Raw genomic sequence first — 14,463 nt, 5'->3', positions numbered from 1 at the left:
GCTGGCTTCTGACATTAGAGATGGCAGTACCAGGGACCCAAAAACCAGCAAAGAATCAGTTCTGGTGAGGCAACCAGTGGATCCTTGGACAGGTAAGTGTCCCCTAAATAAAAGTCAGCAGCTAACGGGATTGTAGCTGCTGCCTTTTAATATACTTTGTAGAGTGAAGAACGGATTCCGGTTAATTTCATAGTTACATTCTATATCACATTGTATCATTTATATAACTCTTATCAGCGATTAGTTACATTCATTGTATCACACGGTGTATGTGTCCTTCATTCATAATAATATTGTTGAGATACATCTAGGTGAAAGAACACCTTTTAAGGGTCCTTTCACATGAGCGCTCCAATCAGATCCGCCTGTTTTAGGCGGTTCTGATCAGATCCCCCATGCATCCCTATGGAGCCGCGGATGTCAGCGGAGATCCTGTCCGTGAAATCCGGACGGATGGAAACCCTATTTTTTTGAGCACCAGCCGCCACTGCTATCTACATATTATGCCACACAGTATACATAAAATGATATATAACATACAGTATACATAATATACCATGCAATATACATATGATATAACACTCAGTATATTTATATAATATACAATGTACATAATATAACACACAGTATACATAATATGGTAACACTCAGTAAATATAATATAATACACACAATATACATGATATGATATAATACACAGTACATATAATATGATACATAATATACCATGTGATATATATAATATATTACACTCAGTATATAAAATAGAATATACTACACAATGTAATATATGATATACAGTATAAGACACAGTAGATATAATAGGATGAGGATGGAAGAATAGTATATATGGGGTGTATACAGTAGATATAATAGGGTGATAGAAGAATAGTATCTATAGGATGTATACAGTAGATGGATATGGCAGGCAATGGATTCTTCTATGATGACAGTGACATGTGACCCCTCCCCCTCCCCCTCTTCTCTCGCTGTAATAGGACCGCACACCTTGCAACCTCGCGCAACTTTCAGCAAGCTCGGCTCTGACGTCACGGACAACGCCCCCACCGCGCCCCCCTCTCTCCTCTATGGCCCGGGCCGCCAGTACCCCCTTTGGCCCCGCCCTTCCAGCGCTGTGACAGCAGCACACCCCCTCCCGGCTCGGATGACGCGAGATCACCAGCCCGGCTGCGGAGAGAAAACCGGCTTCTGCCGGCCAGAGGAGTGACAGTGCGGGGAGACCGGGGGGAGGAGAGAGCATGAGAGCCTGAGACACACATCCGTCCGGGAGACATGGCACCGAGCAAGGACACCCTACTACACCTCCTGGCCGGAGGGTAAGAGCACCGTATTATTATTATTACACCTTCCTACCACCCCCATCATCCTCCATACATTCCTTCCTATCACCCCCATCATCCTCCATACATTCCTTCCTATCACCCCCATCATCCTCCATACATTCCTTCCTATCACCCCCATCATCCTCCATACATTCCTTCCTATCACCCCCATCATCCTCCATACATTCCTTCCTATCACCCCCATCATCCTCCATACATTCCTTCCTATCACCCCCATCATCCTCCATACATTCCTTCCTATCACCCCCATCATCCTCCATACATTCCTTCCTATCACCCCCATCATCCTCCATACATTCCTTCCTATCACCCCCATCATCCTCCATACATTCCTTCCTATCACCCCCATCATCCTCCATACATTCCTTCCTATCACCCCCATCATCCTCCATACATTCCTTCCTATCACCCCCATCATCCTCCATACATTCCTTCCTATCACCCCCATCATCCTCCATACATTCATTCCTATCACCCCCATCATCCTCCATACATTCATTCCTATCACCCCCATCATCCTCCATACATTCCTTCCTATCACCCCCATCATCCTCCATACATTCCTTCCTATCACCCCCATCATCCTCCATACATTCCTTCCTATCACCCCCATCATCCTCCATACATCTCATGTATCCTATCACCCCCATCATCCTCCATACATTCCTTCCTATCACCCCCATCATCCTCCATACATTCCTTCCTATCACCCCCATTATCCTCCATACATTCCTTCCTATCACCCCCATTATCCTCCATACATTCCTTCCTATCACCCCCATTATCCTCCATACATTCCTTCCTATCACCCCCATCATCCTCCATACATTCCTTCCTATCACCCCCATCATCCTCCATACATTCCTTCCTATCACCCCCATTATCCTCCATACATTCCTTCCTATCACCCCCATTATCCTCCATACATTCCTTCCTATCACCCCCATTATCCTCCATACATTCCTTCCTATCACCCCCATTATCCTCCATACATTCCTTCCTATCACCCCCATTATCCTCCATACATTCCTTCCTATCACCCCCATCATCCTCCATACATTCCTTCCTATCACCCCCATCATCCTCCATACATTCCTTCCTATCACCCCCATCATCCTCCATACATTCCTTCCTATCACCCCCATCATCCTCCATACATTCCTTCCTATCACCCCCATCATCCTCCATACATTCCTTCCTATCACCCCCATCATCCTCCATACATACATTCCTTCCTATCATCCTCCATACATTCCTTCCTATCAACCCCATCACCCTCCATACATTCATTCCTTCCTATCACCCCCATCATCCTCCATACATTCATTCCTTCCTATCACCCCCATCATTCTCCATACATTCCTTCCTATCACCCCCATCATCCTCCATACATTCCTTCCTATCACCCCCATCATCCTCCATACATTCATTCCTATCACCCCCATCATCCTCCATACATTCCTTCCTATTACCCCCATCATCCTCCATACATCTCATGTATCCTACCACCCCCATCATCCTCCATACATTCCTTCCTATCACCCCCATCATATTCCATACATCTCATGTATCCTACCACCCCCATCATCCTCCATACATCTCATGTATCCTACCACCCCCATCATCCTCCATACATCTCATGCAGGGGCGTAACTACAGGGGTTGCAGGGGTTGCGATTGCTACCGGGCCCCATGCTCCAGGGGGCCCAGTAGCAAACCAGTGGGTGAACTTCCAGGATTGCAAAAGTCACACTTGCGACCGGGCCCTGGCATTACACCACTGTGGGGAGGCCCCAAGATTGCAGGAAGGGAGCCCACTGCAGAACTTGTGAAAGGATCCTGCTGCGGGACCGTAATAAAAGACCATGCAACGAGAGTAAAGAGCCCCAGGATTAGTGGGAAGAGCCCTGGGCTTGAAGGGAAGGGCCCCGGCCAGGGATCTGGGGGGGCCCTTCATGGTTTCTTGCATCGGGGCCCTGAAGGCTCTAGTTACGCCTCTGATCTCATGTATCCTACCACCCCCATCATCCTCCATACATTCCTTCCTATCACCCCCATCATCCTCCATACATCTCATGTATCCTACCACCCCCATCATCCTCCATACATTCCTTCCTATCACCCCCATCATATTCCATACATCTCATGTATCCTACCACCCCCATCATCCTCCATACATCTCATGTATCCTACCACCCCCATCATCCTCTATACATCTCATGTATCCTACCACCCCCATCATCCTCCATACATTCCTTCCTATCACCCCCATCATCCTCCATACATTCCTTCCTATCACCCCCATCATCCTCCATACATCTCATGGATGACAGTCTCCTCTGCCAGGACTACATCTCATCATTCCATGGGACCCCCAACATCCTCACATCACCTCCTATCATTGTATCTCCTTCGTTCATTCATTCCTACATTGTAACATTCTTATATTACTATCACCACTATTCATTCATAGTTACATTGTATTCCCTTTATGTATTGCTATACGTTCTATTTATTCATAGTTACATTGTATCCCCTTTATGTATTGCTATACATTCTATTCATTCATAGTTACATTGTATTCCCTTTATGTATTGCTATACGTTCTATTTATTCATAGTTACATTGTATCCCCTTTATGTATTGCTATACATTCTATTCATTCATAGTTACATTGTATTCCGTTTATGTATTGCTATACATTCTATTCATTCATAGTTACATTGTATTCCCTTTATGTATTGCTATACGTTCTATTTATTCATAGTTACATTGTATCCCCTTTATGTATTGCTATACATTCTATTCATTCATAGTTACATTGTATCCCCTTTATGTATTGCTATACGTTCTATTTATTCATATTTACATTGTATCTCATTGTTTTATTACTACACAGTTACATTGTAATTCAATTATTTCTTACTATAACTCCTATTAATAATAATGGTTACATTGCAATTCAATGATTCCTTACTATAACTCCTATTAACTCATGGTTACATTGTATTTCCATGATTCCTTACTAGAACTCCTGATCATTAATGGTTACATTGTAATGCCACGATTCCTTACAATGTAACCATTATTATTAGGAGTTATAGTAAGGAATCGTGGCATTACAATGTAACCATTAATGATCAGGAGTTATAGTAATGAATCATGGAAATACTAACTCCTGATCATTAATGGTTACATTGCAATTCAATGATTCCTTACTATAGCTCCTATTAACTCATGTTTACATTTTGCTTCCATGATTTCTTACTGTAACTCCTATTCATTGTTACATTGTATTTCCATGATTCCTTACTATAGCTCCTATTAACTCATGGTTACATTGTATTTCCATGATTCCTTACTATATAACTCCTATTAATTAATTAATTAATGGTTGCATTGCATTTCTGTGATTCCTTACTATAGCTCCTTTTAATTTTATACTTGCATTGTATTTCCATGACTTCTTTCTACATCTCCTATTTATAGTTACATTGTATCTCTTTGTTTTCATACCAGAACACCTCATACTTCATAGTTACATTGTATCATGCTGTTTTTATACTAATAACTACTGTTATTACCTTGTTTCATTTATATAAATGACTCTTATCTGTTCATAGTTACATTGTATCATATTGTATATTTATCACTTCTTCATTATGATATTGTATTACAGCACAGCTGGTAGCCTGATATTAGCAGAAGTTGAACTACAAGTATCAGCATGCCATTACGTTTATAACAGTCTAAGCCTGGGGTTTAGACGTTTTCATGGCTTGCTGTGACTTGTGGTGCCACAACACTCTGGAGTATAGGTATTGTACGCTGAGACTTGTAGTTCATAGGAGATGGGACCAGCGCTGTCAGAGAGGAAGGCTCAGCAGTGTTCTCTGATATTCTGTTGTTTTGGTTTTCTGAGACTTGTAGTTCTACATTGTATAAAAGCTCTTCATCTTACAGTATGTCGGGAATTTTAGCATGCTGATCCTTGTAGTTCTACATTGGCTTATACTCTGCTATCCTGAACCATATTTCATGTAATTGTATGCAGAGCGCTGCGATTCTACAACACCTGACAGCCCTCTAGTTTGCTGCACCTTTCGTTTTTTGTTTGCTGTTATTTGCAGTGCTGCAGCAACTGAGAATGGACTAGATTGGGGTATAATGCGTCCCTTTTTATGGTATACTGGGATCACCAAGATTGGGGTATAGTCCCTTTTTATGGTATGCTGGGATCACCAAGATTGGGGTATAGTCCCTTTTATGGTATACTGGGATCACCTAGATGGGGGTATAATACGTCCCTTTATGGTATACTGAGAATTGTCTAGATTGGGGTATAGTCCCTTTTATGGTATACTGGGATCACCAAGATTGGGGTATAGTTCCTTTCATGATGTACTGGGATCACATAGAATGGGGTATAGTTCCTTTTATGATATTTGGGGATTGCCTAGATTGGGGTATTGTTCCTTTTTTTGGTATACTGGGATCACCAAGATTGGGGTATAGTTCCTTTTATGACCTACAGGGATCACCTAGATTGGAGTATAGTTCCCTTTTTATAGTATACAGGGATCTCCTTGATTGAGGTATAGTTCCTTTTTTTGTATAGTATACAGGGATTGCTTAGATTAGGGTTTAGTTCCTTTCATGATGTACTTGGATCGCCTAGATTTGGGGTATAATCCCTTTTATGACATACAGGGATCACCTAGATTGGGTTATAGCTCCTTTTTTATGGTATACTAGAATAGCCTAGATTGGGCTATAGTTCCTTTTATGACATACAGGGATCACCTAGATTGAGGTATAGTTCCTTTTTATAGTATACAGGGATCTCCTTGATTGAGGTATAGTTCCTTTTTTGTATAGTATATAGGGATTGACTAGATTGGGGTATAGTTTCTTTCAGGATGTACTGGGATCACCTAGATTTGGGGTATAATTCCTTTTATGACCTACAGGGATGACCTAGATTGGGGTATAGTTCCTTTTTTATGGTATGGAATAACCTTGATTGGGCTATAGCTCCTTGGGATCACCTAGATTGGGGTATAATCCCTTTCTGACATATAGGGATAACCTAAATTGGGGGTGTAGTTACTTTTATTGCATGCTGTGACTTGTAGTTCTTGGAGACTAAAGCATGCCCAGTGTTATGTTATTATGAGCAGTGAGGCAGCAATGTGGTCTTGCAGCACCGCAGTCCTGGGATCAGAGGTTTGCTCCCCTCCATGTGTCAGTGTTGTGTTTCCATCCACAGGCACAGCATCTGGTGGTGTTGGCTTTAGATTGTAAGCTCCTTTGAGTTAGGTAAGGGGAATAGTACCATGTAGGTTTTGGAAAGTCTGTGCATTATGTTGTAAACAGGAAATCAAAATAAAAAACAAAACTTCCGTCTGGAAGGGAACATTGGCAGTAGGTGGATTAGATGTGTGATCGTCTGTTTAGTAAATAAAGCGCACACGAACCCTCCCTCCGGAGGTGTCACCCGGCTGAGGCAGGTGCAGGGTCATCATTGCTATGTATATTTAATGCCATACACCACCGGATACACCGCACCATTCAGTGGGGACAATGTCCTTGTGTTGCACCTTGTTAATGATTGAGGTGATCGGTGGCCACAAGTTTGTATTTTGTGATGGTTAACCCCATCTGTGCTGGCTGGGTCCTAGTTGGCTTGGAATTTGGGACGTTTTGCCCTCGTGGTAATTTAAGCGTAGTTTCCTAGAAGTCTGAAATTTAAAGGTCCTTTTAGAGTTCCTTTTCGAAGGTCACATGAAGATTTTGGCACATGGCTGTGACTTGGTCCTTACATGGACCTCTGCTGGCCGTTATTGGTCATTACAGGGGACTGAACAAGCAACAAGGACATATGTGACTAGTTCAAAAAGGGAGGGTAGGTGGGACTTTATATGAGGCACATGGGCATCCACAAGTGGGGGGGAGGGCAAGTGCCCCCCCCCCACCTGGAAATGCCCTGGCCTGCTCTAAGAGGGGAATCTATGGGGACCCTGCTCTAAACTGGATGGACTATTGTCTTTATTCAACCTCACCTACTATGTAACTATGTAACTAAAGGGGGATCTATGGGGGACCCTGGCCTGCTCTAAAGGGGAATTAATGGGGACCCTGCTCTAAAGGGGGTCTATGGGGGACCCTGGCCTGCTCTAAAGGGGAATTAATGGGGACCCTGCTCTAAAGGGGATCTATGGGGGACCCTGGCCTGCTCTAAAGGGGAATTAATGGGGACCCTGCTCTAAAGGGGATCTATGGGGGACCCTGGCCTGCTCTAAAGGGGAATTAATGGGGACCCTGCTCTAAAGGGGATCTATTGGGGACCCTGGTCTGCTCTAAAGGGGATCTATGGGGGACCCTGGTCTGCTCTAAAGGGGGATCTATGGGGACCCTGGCCTGCTCTAAAAGGGGGCCATATTGTGTTTCTACGCGGGGGCTCTACGCGTTTCGTGGGTTCTTTCCACTCATCAGGGGTCAATGCAGGGTAAATATGCTTGTATCTGCAATACAGTGCATGTATATTTAGTCAAATCTTAAATACAAAAAAAGGAGGAGAAAGAAGAGAAAAGGGGGAGAGAAACCCCCCCCCCCCCCACACGCATACACCGGTTACTCATGTATGTGACTAGCACACTGCTGAGCAAGGGTGCTGTTAGAAATCACGGGGCCCCGTGCAGCTTACTTACCAGAACCACCCTTCCAGGTCTCATACAGCCTACCTAGCAGGCCCACCCCAAATATGTCAAGACAATATTTTCACGAAAAATACACTAAAATCCATAATTAGTGGACACAAACATAGAGAACATGTGTGAATTAGCCCTCTTTAATTGTTTTTTACATAAAAAAAAAAAAACAAAAAAAAAAAAACAAAAACATTTTAAATAATTGTAAACACACACATATATATATATATATATATGTATGTGTGTGTGTTTACAATTATTTATTTTAATAATTTTTTTTAAATTATTTATTGCAATGTTTATTTTTTTTATTTTTTTACAGGACAGGGAAGCCCACAGAACTGCAGGGGGGGGGGGGGATCAGAAGCAGGCAGAACAGGGGGGGGGGGGGATCGGTGTCAGAGAAGCAATTACAGGAAGGATGCCCTGTGTCTGTGTCTCTCCCTGCAGCAGCTTAAAGCTGGCAGGAGGGGGAGAAACTGTTTTTCAGCTGCTGCCGAGAGCCACACAGGTCTTCTTCCTTAATTTCCCCTCCACCCGACCGCACTGTTTCCCTGTACTGTTGGGGCCCCCTACAGGAGGACTGGTGCCCCCCCCCCCCCCCCCGATCAGTGGCCCTGCTGCTGAGTAAGCTGGATTTGTTGCCTGTGCCCATCATGTGGCAGTTAACTTGTATTGGGACTGGTTCATCCCATGTCAGGTGACTTGTGTTCAGTTGCACAGATAACAAAGGCTTGTCAAAAGGACACATGGAAAAGAATTGATTTCTAAGTGCACCATATATAGCACAACGCTGCATTGTGATTGGTTGTGGTGCATTGTGTAAAAATGCAGGCCTGCTGCACCACACCTCAACTCATGTCAGTACATCCCGTCACACTCTGGTGCAAAGAAATGGATGAAATATCAGGATGTGACATTTAAATAAAGTTAAAAATAAAACAAACAGTTATTTGCTTTGTAACAGCGCAAGGCGCTGCCCCTCCCCGCTGTTACGCATTGGACACCAGCCTGTTTTAATGTGCAGGCTGGTGTGAACGTGCCCTAAAAGCCCCCCCCCCCTCAACATCAACACACTAATAGCAAAAATAAATTCTTTACCTTTTTTTTTTTTTTTTTTAACATTTTTTCTTTATCCATCACTGGGTCTCTGTGCACCTCTCTTCATTTCAGGCAGATCATGGCTGGTGGGGGCTGGCTGGGTACTGTACATATACAGCTTTTTGAAAGAATCAGAGCACCGTGCCTCAGGATGCCCTCAGTCCTGATGTAAGCAGTGAGCCGGCTTGTGGGAGGAAGTTATCCACCCATCCAGGTATATTGATATTTGCATGTGATCCAGGATGTGTGGGTGTTCCTAGGCAGGCTGTATTTGCATGCAGACTGGTCTGGGTAATGCCCACCGGTGATGCTCAGCCTCCATTAATGAAAGGCATGGGTTAGGGAGAGTCAAGCTGAGGAGGAAATGGCTAGATGATGACAGACGTCCACCAACCAGGAAATGAGGCAGGTTCTAGCTGGCTTGCTGCAGCTTTTAAATTAGCACATTGAAAGAAGCTCACAGTGGGCATCCCAAAGCGGTCACACACTTTTACTGGGCATCATTTAGGATTATGGTGAGCTAACAGCCTGGAACTCAAAGCCATTCTGCACTTTTACTGGGTATTTTAGGATTATCAGAAGCTAACAGTGGGCATCTTAAAGCCATGCCACTTCTACTGGGCATCTTTTAGAATTAGGGGAGCTGATAGTGGATCTTCTAGGGCAGTGGTCTCCAAACTGTGGCGTGGGGGCCAGATGCAGCCCTTTGCTTGCTTTATCAGGCCCTTGGGTCACTATTCCTCCCGCTGACACCAATGATGGAGCACTATTCCTCCCGCTGACAGCAATGATGGGGCACTGTTCCTCCCTCTGACACCAATGATGGGGCACTGTTCCTCCCTCTGACACCAATGATGGGGCACTGTTCCTCCCACTGACACCAATGATGGGGCACTGTTCCTCCCACTGACACCAATGATGGGGCACTGTTCCTCCCACTGACACCAATGATGGGGCACTGTTCCTCCCACTGACACCAATGATGGGGCACTGTTCCTCCCACTGACACCAATGATGGGGCACTATTCCTCCCACTGACACCAATGATGGGGCACTATTCCTCCCACTGACATCAGTGATGGGGCACTATTCCTCCCACTGACACCAATGATGGGGCACTATTCCTCCCACTGACACCAATGATGGGACACTATTCCTCCCACTGACAGCAATGATGGGGCACCACTATTCCTCCCACTGACAGCAATGATGGGGCACCACTATTCCTCCCACTGATACCAATGATAGGGCACTATTCCTCCCACTGATACCAATGATGGGGCACTATTCCTCCCACTGACACCAATGATGGGGCACTATTCCTCCCACTGATACCAATGATGGGGCACTATTCCTCCCACTGATACCAATGATACGGCACTATTCCTCCCACTGACACCAATGATACGGCACTATTCCTCCCACTGATACCAATGATACGGCACTATTCCTCCCACTGATACCAATGATAGGGCACTATTCCTCCCACTGATACCAATGATAGGGCACTATTCCTCCCACTGATACCAATGATAGGGCACTATTCCTCCCACTGACACCAATGATGGGGCACTATTCCTCCCACTGACACCAATGATAGGACACTATTCCTCCCACTGACACCAATGATAGGACACTATTCCTCCCACTGACACCAATGATGGGGCACTATTCCTCCCACTGACACCAATGATGGGGCACTATTCCTCCCACTGACACCAATGATGGGGCACTATTCCTCCCACTGACACCAATGATGGGGCACTATTCCTCCCACTGACACCAATGATGGGGCACTATTCCTCCCACTGATACCAATGATGGGGCACTATTCCTCCCTCTGATGGGGGCAATATTCCCCCCCCTACTGATGCCAATGATGGAGCAATATCCCCCCCCCCCACACACACACACTGATGCCAATGATGGGGCACAATTCCTCCCAATGACACCAAAGATGGGGCATTATTTATTCCCACCGACGTTGGGACTTTTTCTACTGCCAGTAGCCACAGTCCGCCCCCCCCCCCCTCAAAATCCGAGGGACAGTAAGCTGGCTCCATGTTAAGAAAGTTTGGAGACCCCGGTCCTAGAGCCATGCTATACTTTTTCTAGTGGTCTCTTAGGATTACAGTGAGCTGATCCTGTGTATCCCAGAGCAATGCCATCACTTTACTGAAAGCTGAACTTTAAACAAATACCAAAGACACAAATGAATGCAGTTTATTGGATGGGTTTCTTTTTCATACAAGTAGTGTAAGTACATGAGTGTGACCTGGTATCCGTCCCTGTACAGCAGGGCTGAAGTATGAGAGGAAGAAGCAACACCAAGGAACCAATCACCTCATGTGCTGACAAGAAGCATGCTGATGGGAGGAGAAGGGAGAGTGATAGAAAGAGGAGCTCATCTCTGTGCTGCTTCTCCTTTCACTGTCCAGTCAAAGGTTGGGGGCGGGTCCAGGACAGTCTGGGCTTAGAGGAAGTGGGTTTAATTATGCTGAATAAAGACATCTAGTGACAGTATGGCAGGGGAAGTCTCTGGACTGAACTATGGCAGGGGAAAGTCTTTGGACTGAACTATGGCAGGGGAAAGTCTCTGGACTGAAGCATGGCAGGGGGAAGTCTCTGGACTGAAGCATGGCAGGGGGAAGTCTCTGGACTGAAGCATGGCAGGGGGAAGTCTTTGGACTGAGGTATGGCAGGGGAAGTCTCTGGACTGAAGCATGGCAGGGGGAAGTCTCTGGACTGAAGCATGGCAGGGGGAAGTCTCTGGACTGAAGCATGGCAGGGGGAAGTCTCTGGACTGAAGCATGGCAGGGGGAAGTCTCTGGACTGAGGTATGGCAGGGGGGAAGTCTCTGGACTGAGGTATGGCAGGGGGGAAGTCTCTGGACTGAGGTATGGCAGGGGGAAGTCTCTGGACTGCGGTATGGCAGGGGGAAGTCTCTGGACTGCGGTATGGCAGGGGGAAGTCTCTGGACTGCGGTATGGCAGGGGGAAGTCTCTGGACTGCGGTATGGCAGGGGGAAGTCTCTGGACTGCGGTATGGCAGGGGGAAGTCTCTGGACTGCGGTATGGCAGGGGGAAGTCTCTGGACTGCGGTATGGCAGGGGGAAGTCTCTGGACTGCGGTATGGCAGGGGGAAGTCTCTGGACTGAGGCATGGCAGGGGGAAGTCTCTGGACTGAGGCATGGCAGGGGGAAGTCTCTGGACTGAGGCATGGCAGGGGGAAGTCTCTGGACTGAGGCATGGCAGGGGGAAGTCTCTGGACTGAGGCATGGCAGGGGAAGTCTCTGGACTGAGGCATGGCAGGGGAAGTCTCTGGACGAAAGCTGAATAATACAGCAAAAGCTGGTTTTGTTACTTCATCTTTTGATGGACTTTTATGTCTATGCTGTTATTTATGCCTGACGTTGTGCCGGAAGGTTGTGGCTACTGATCATGTTTGTAATGAATGGTGCCTTTAGTGATGAAACATCTATTGCAGCAACAGCAGAGACAGCTGAGTATGGAAAGGATTAGATCTTTCTAGAAGCCCTTTAGAAGAAGAGCCTCCTGTAAATCAAGGCAGAGCTGTATCTGAGTCTCCCGTGTTTGGTCTGCTCCTGGTTTTTCTTTAATAACAGTCTATTATATGTCAGCTTGAGGATAATTATAGCAGTTGGCGCTCTCTGGATGGACATGTGTGTTCTCAGACGGCGGTGAGCGCCGCGCCGCCACTTATTACAGTGACCCAGAAAGGAGCCTCTTGTGATGTGCCAGTCGTGTGATGAGGATGGCATGACAAACTTGTGTGTCACAATGAGCGTGGAGAAACTATTCACACGTTTCTTTAAATACATTCAGCTTTGTGTTGAGTCAGACGTGATTTCCGCCCAAGCTTAAAATCGTAACGCTTAACCCTTTTCCTTGCCAGATGTTACAGAATAGGTTTTGGTAAACCAGCTATGAGAAAGTCGTTGGTGCTGGGGAACTACAAGTGCTAATGTGGTCTACCATGCTGGTGGCTTTTCTGAGTCATATCGGTCATTCTGAAAAGAACTAGTTGCTTGGCAGTCTTCATTACATCTCTTAGGTTTATACCGCGCAATTGTCTGTCAAAGTCACGCAGTGCCTAATCGCAAAATAGGGCCTGGTCAGGAATGGGGTAAAATCTTCCGGTCTTAAAGCGGTTAAAAATACGCTCATTGAGAATTTTTTTTTGTCAAACACATGTAGCTAAATACATTTTGGCCTAAATATATGCCAAAAATTGAATATATTGGATATTTTTTAACTGTCAAAGTATTAAAATATTGTTATTAACCGGGTTGCCGACTGCTCACAGTATATTTACTGCGGCAGTCGGCCCCGGCCAGGCAGAGTGACGTAGGTCTACGTCGCTCGCCTGTCACTCCTTTTAGAGCCAATAGCGGGCGGGCGCGCGCCCGCCTCGGCTCGTTCACAAAGGAGTGCGGGCGTGTGGTCACACTACGATCGCCGGTACAGCGGGAGAAAGACAGAGCGGCTTATGTAAACAAGCCGCCTGTCATTCTCCCCTGTGTAAAAATGAAGATCAGACGGTTCTGCTATGTAGAACCGTTGATCTTTGTTTTTACACTAGGAGACCTGTCCCACTACAGTTAGAATCACGCCCCTAGGACACACTTAACCCCTCCCTGTCCAATACAGTTAACCCCTTCCCTGCCAGTGTCATTTTTGCAGTAACAGTGCATATATATAGCACTGATTACTGCAGTAATGTCACTGGTACCCCCAAAAGTGTCAAAAATGTCAGTCAAGGGTCCGATCTGTCCGCCACAATGTCGCAGTACCGCAAAAAAAATCGCAGATCGTCGCCATTGCTCGTTAAAAAAAAAAAACACCAAAAATGACAAAAATCTTTCCCTTTGTTAGTAAACGCGATAACTTTTGCGCAAACCAATCAAAATACGCTTTTTGCGATTTTTACCAAACATATGTAGCAGAAAACAAATTGGCCAAAAAATGTAAAAAAAATTTTAATTTTTACATTTTTTGTTGGGGAATTTCATATAAATAATGTGAAAAATATATTGTTGTTTTTGCAAAATTGACGCTCTTTTTTTTTTGTTTATAGCGCATGATCAAAAAAATCGCACAGGTGATCAAATACCACCAAAAGAAAGCTCTGTTTGTGGGAAAAAAAGGACGTCAAATTAGTTTAGGTACAGCGTCGCACGACCGCGCAATTGTCCGTTAAAGTCACGCAGTGCCGAATCGCAAAATACCCCCTGGTCAGGAAGGGGGTAAAATCTTCCGGGGCTTAAG

General features: G+C 45.3%; 1 protein-coding gene across 1 annotated transcript in view; it reads left to right on the top strand.

Moving 5' to 3' along the window:
- Nucleotides 1-1,119: 1,119 nt before the first annotated feature.
- SLC25A33 (solute carrier family 25 member 33) overlaps nucleotides 1,120-14,463 on the top strand; it is a 70,020-nt gene continuing 56,676 nt past the window's right edge. The window contains exon 1 of the mRNA XM_082274103.1: nucleotides 1,120-1,337. Within this exon, the coding sequence (XP_082130229.1) occupies nucleotides 1,294-1,337 (44 nt within the window). The 5' untranslated portion in view covers nucleotides 1,120-1,293. The remainder of the gene's footprint in view (nucleotides 1,338-14,463) is intronic.

The sequence above is a fragment of the Pelophylax lessonae genome (assembly GCF_965119305.1).
Source record: "Pelophylax lessonae genome assembly, chromosome: 12".
In the NCBI taxonomy this organism is placed as follows: Eukaryota; Metazoa; Chordata; class Amphibia; order Anura; family Ranidae; genus Pelophylax; species Pelophylax lessonae.
Note: the sequence above shows the minus strand (reverse complement) of the source record. Positions and strands in the feature narration are given on the sequence as shown.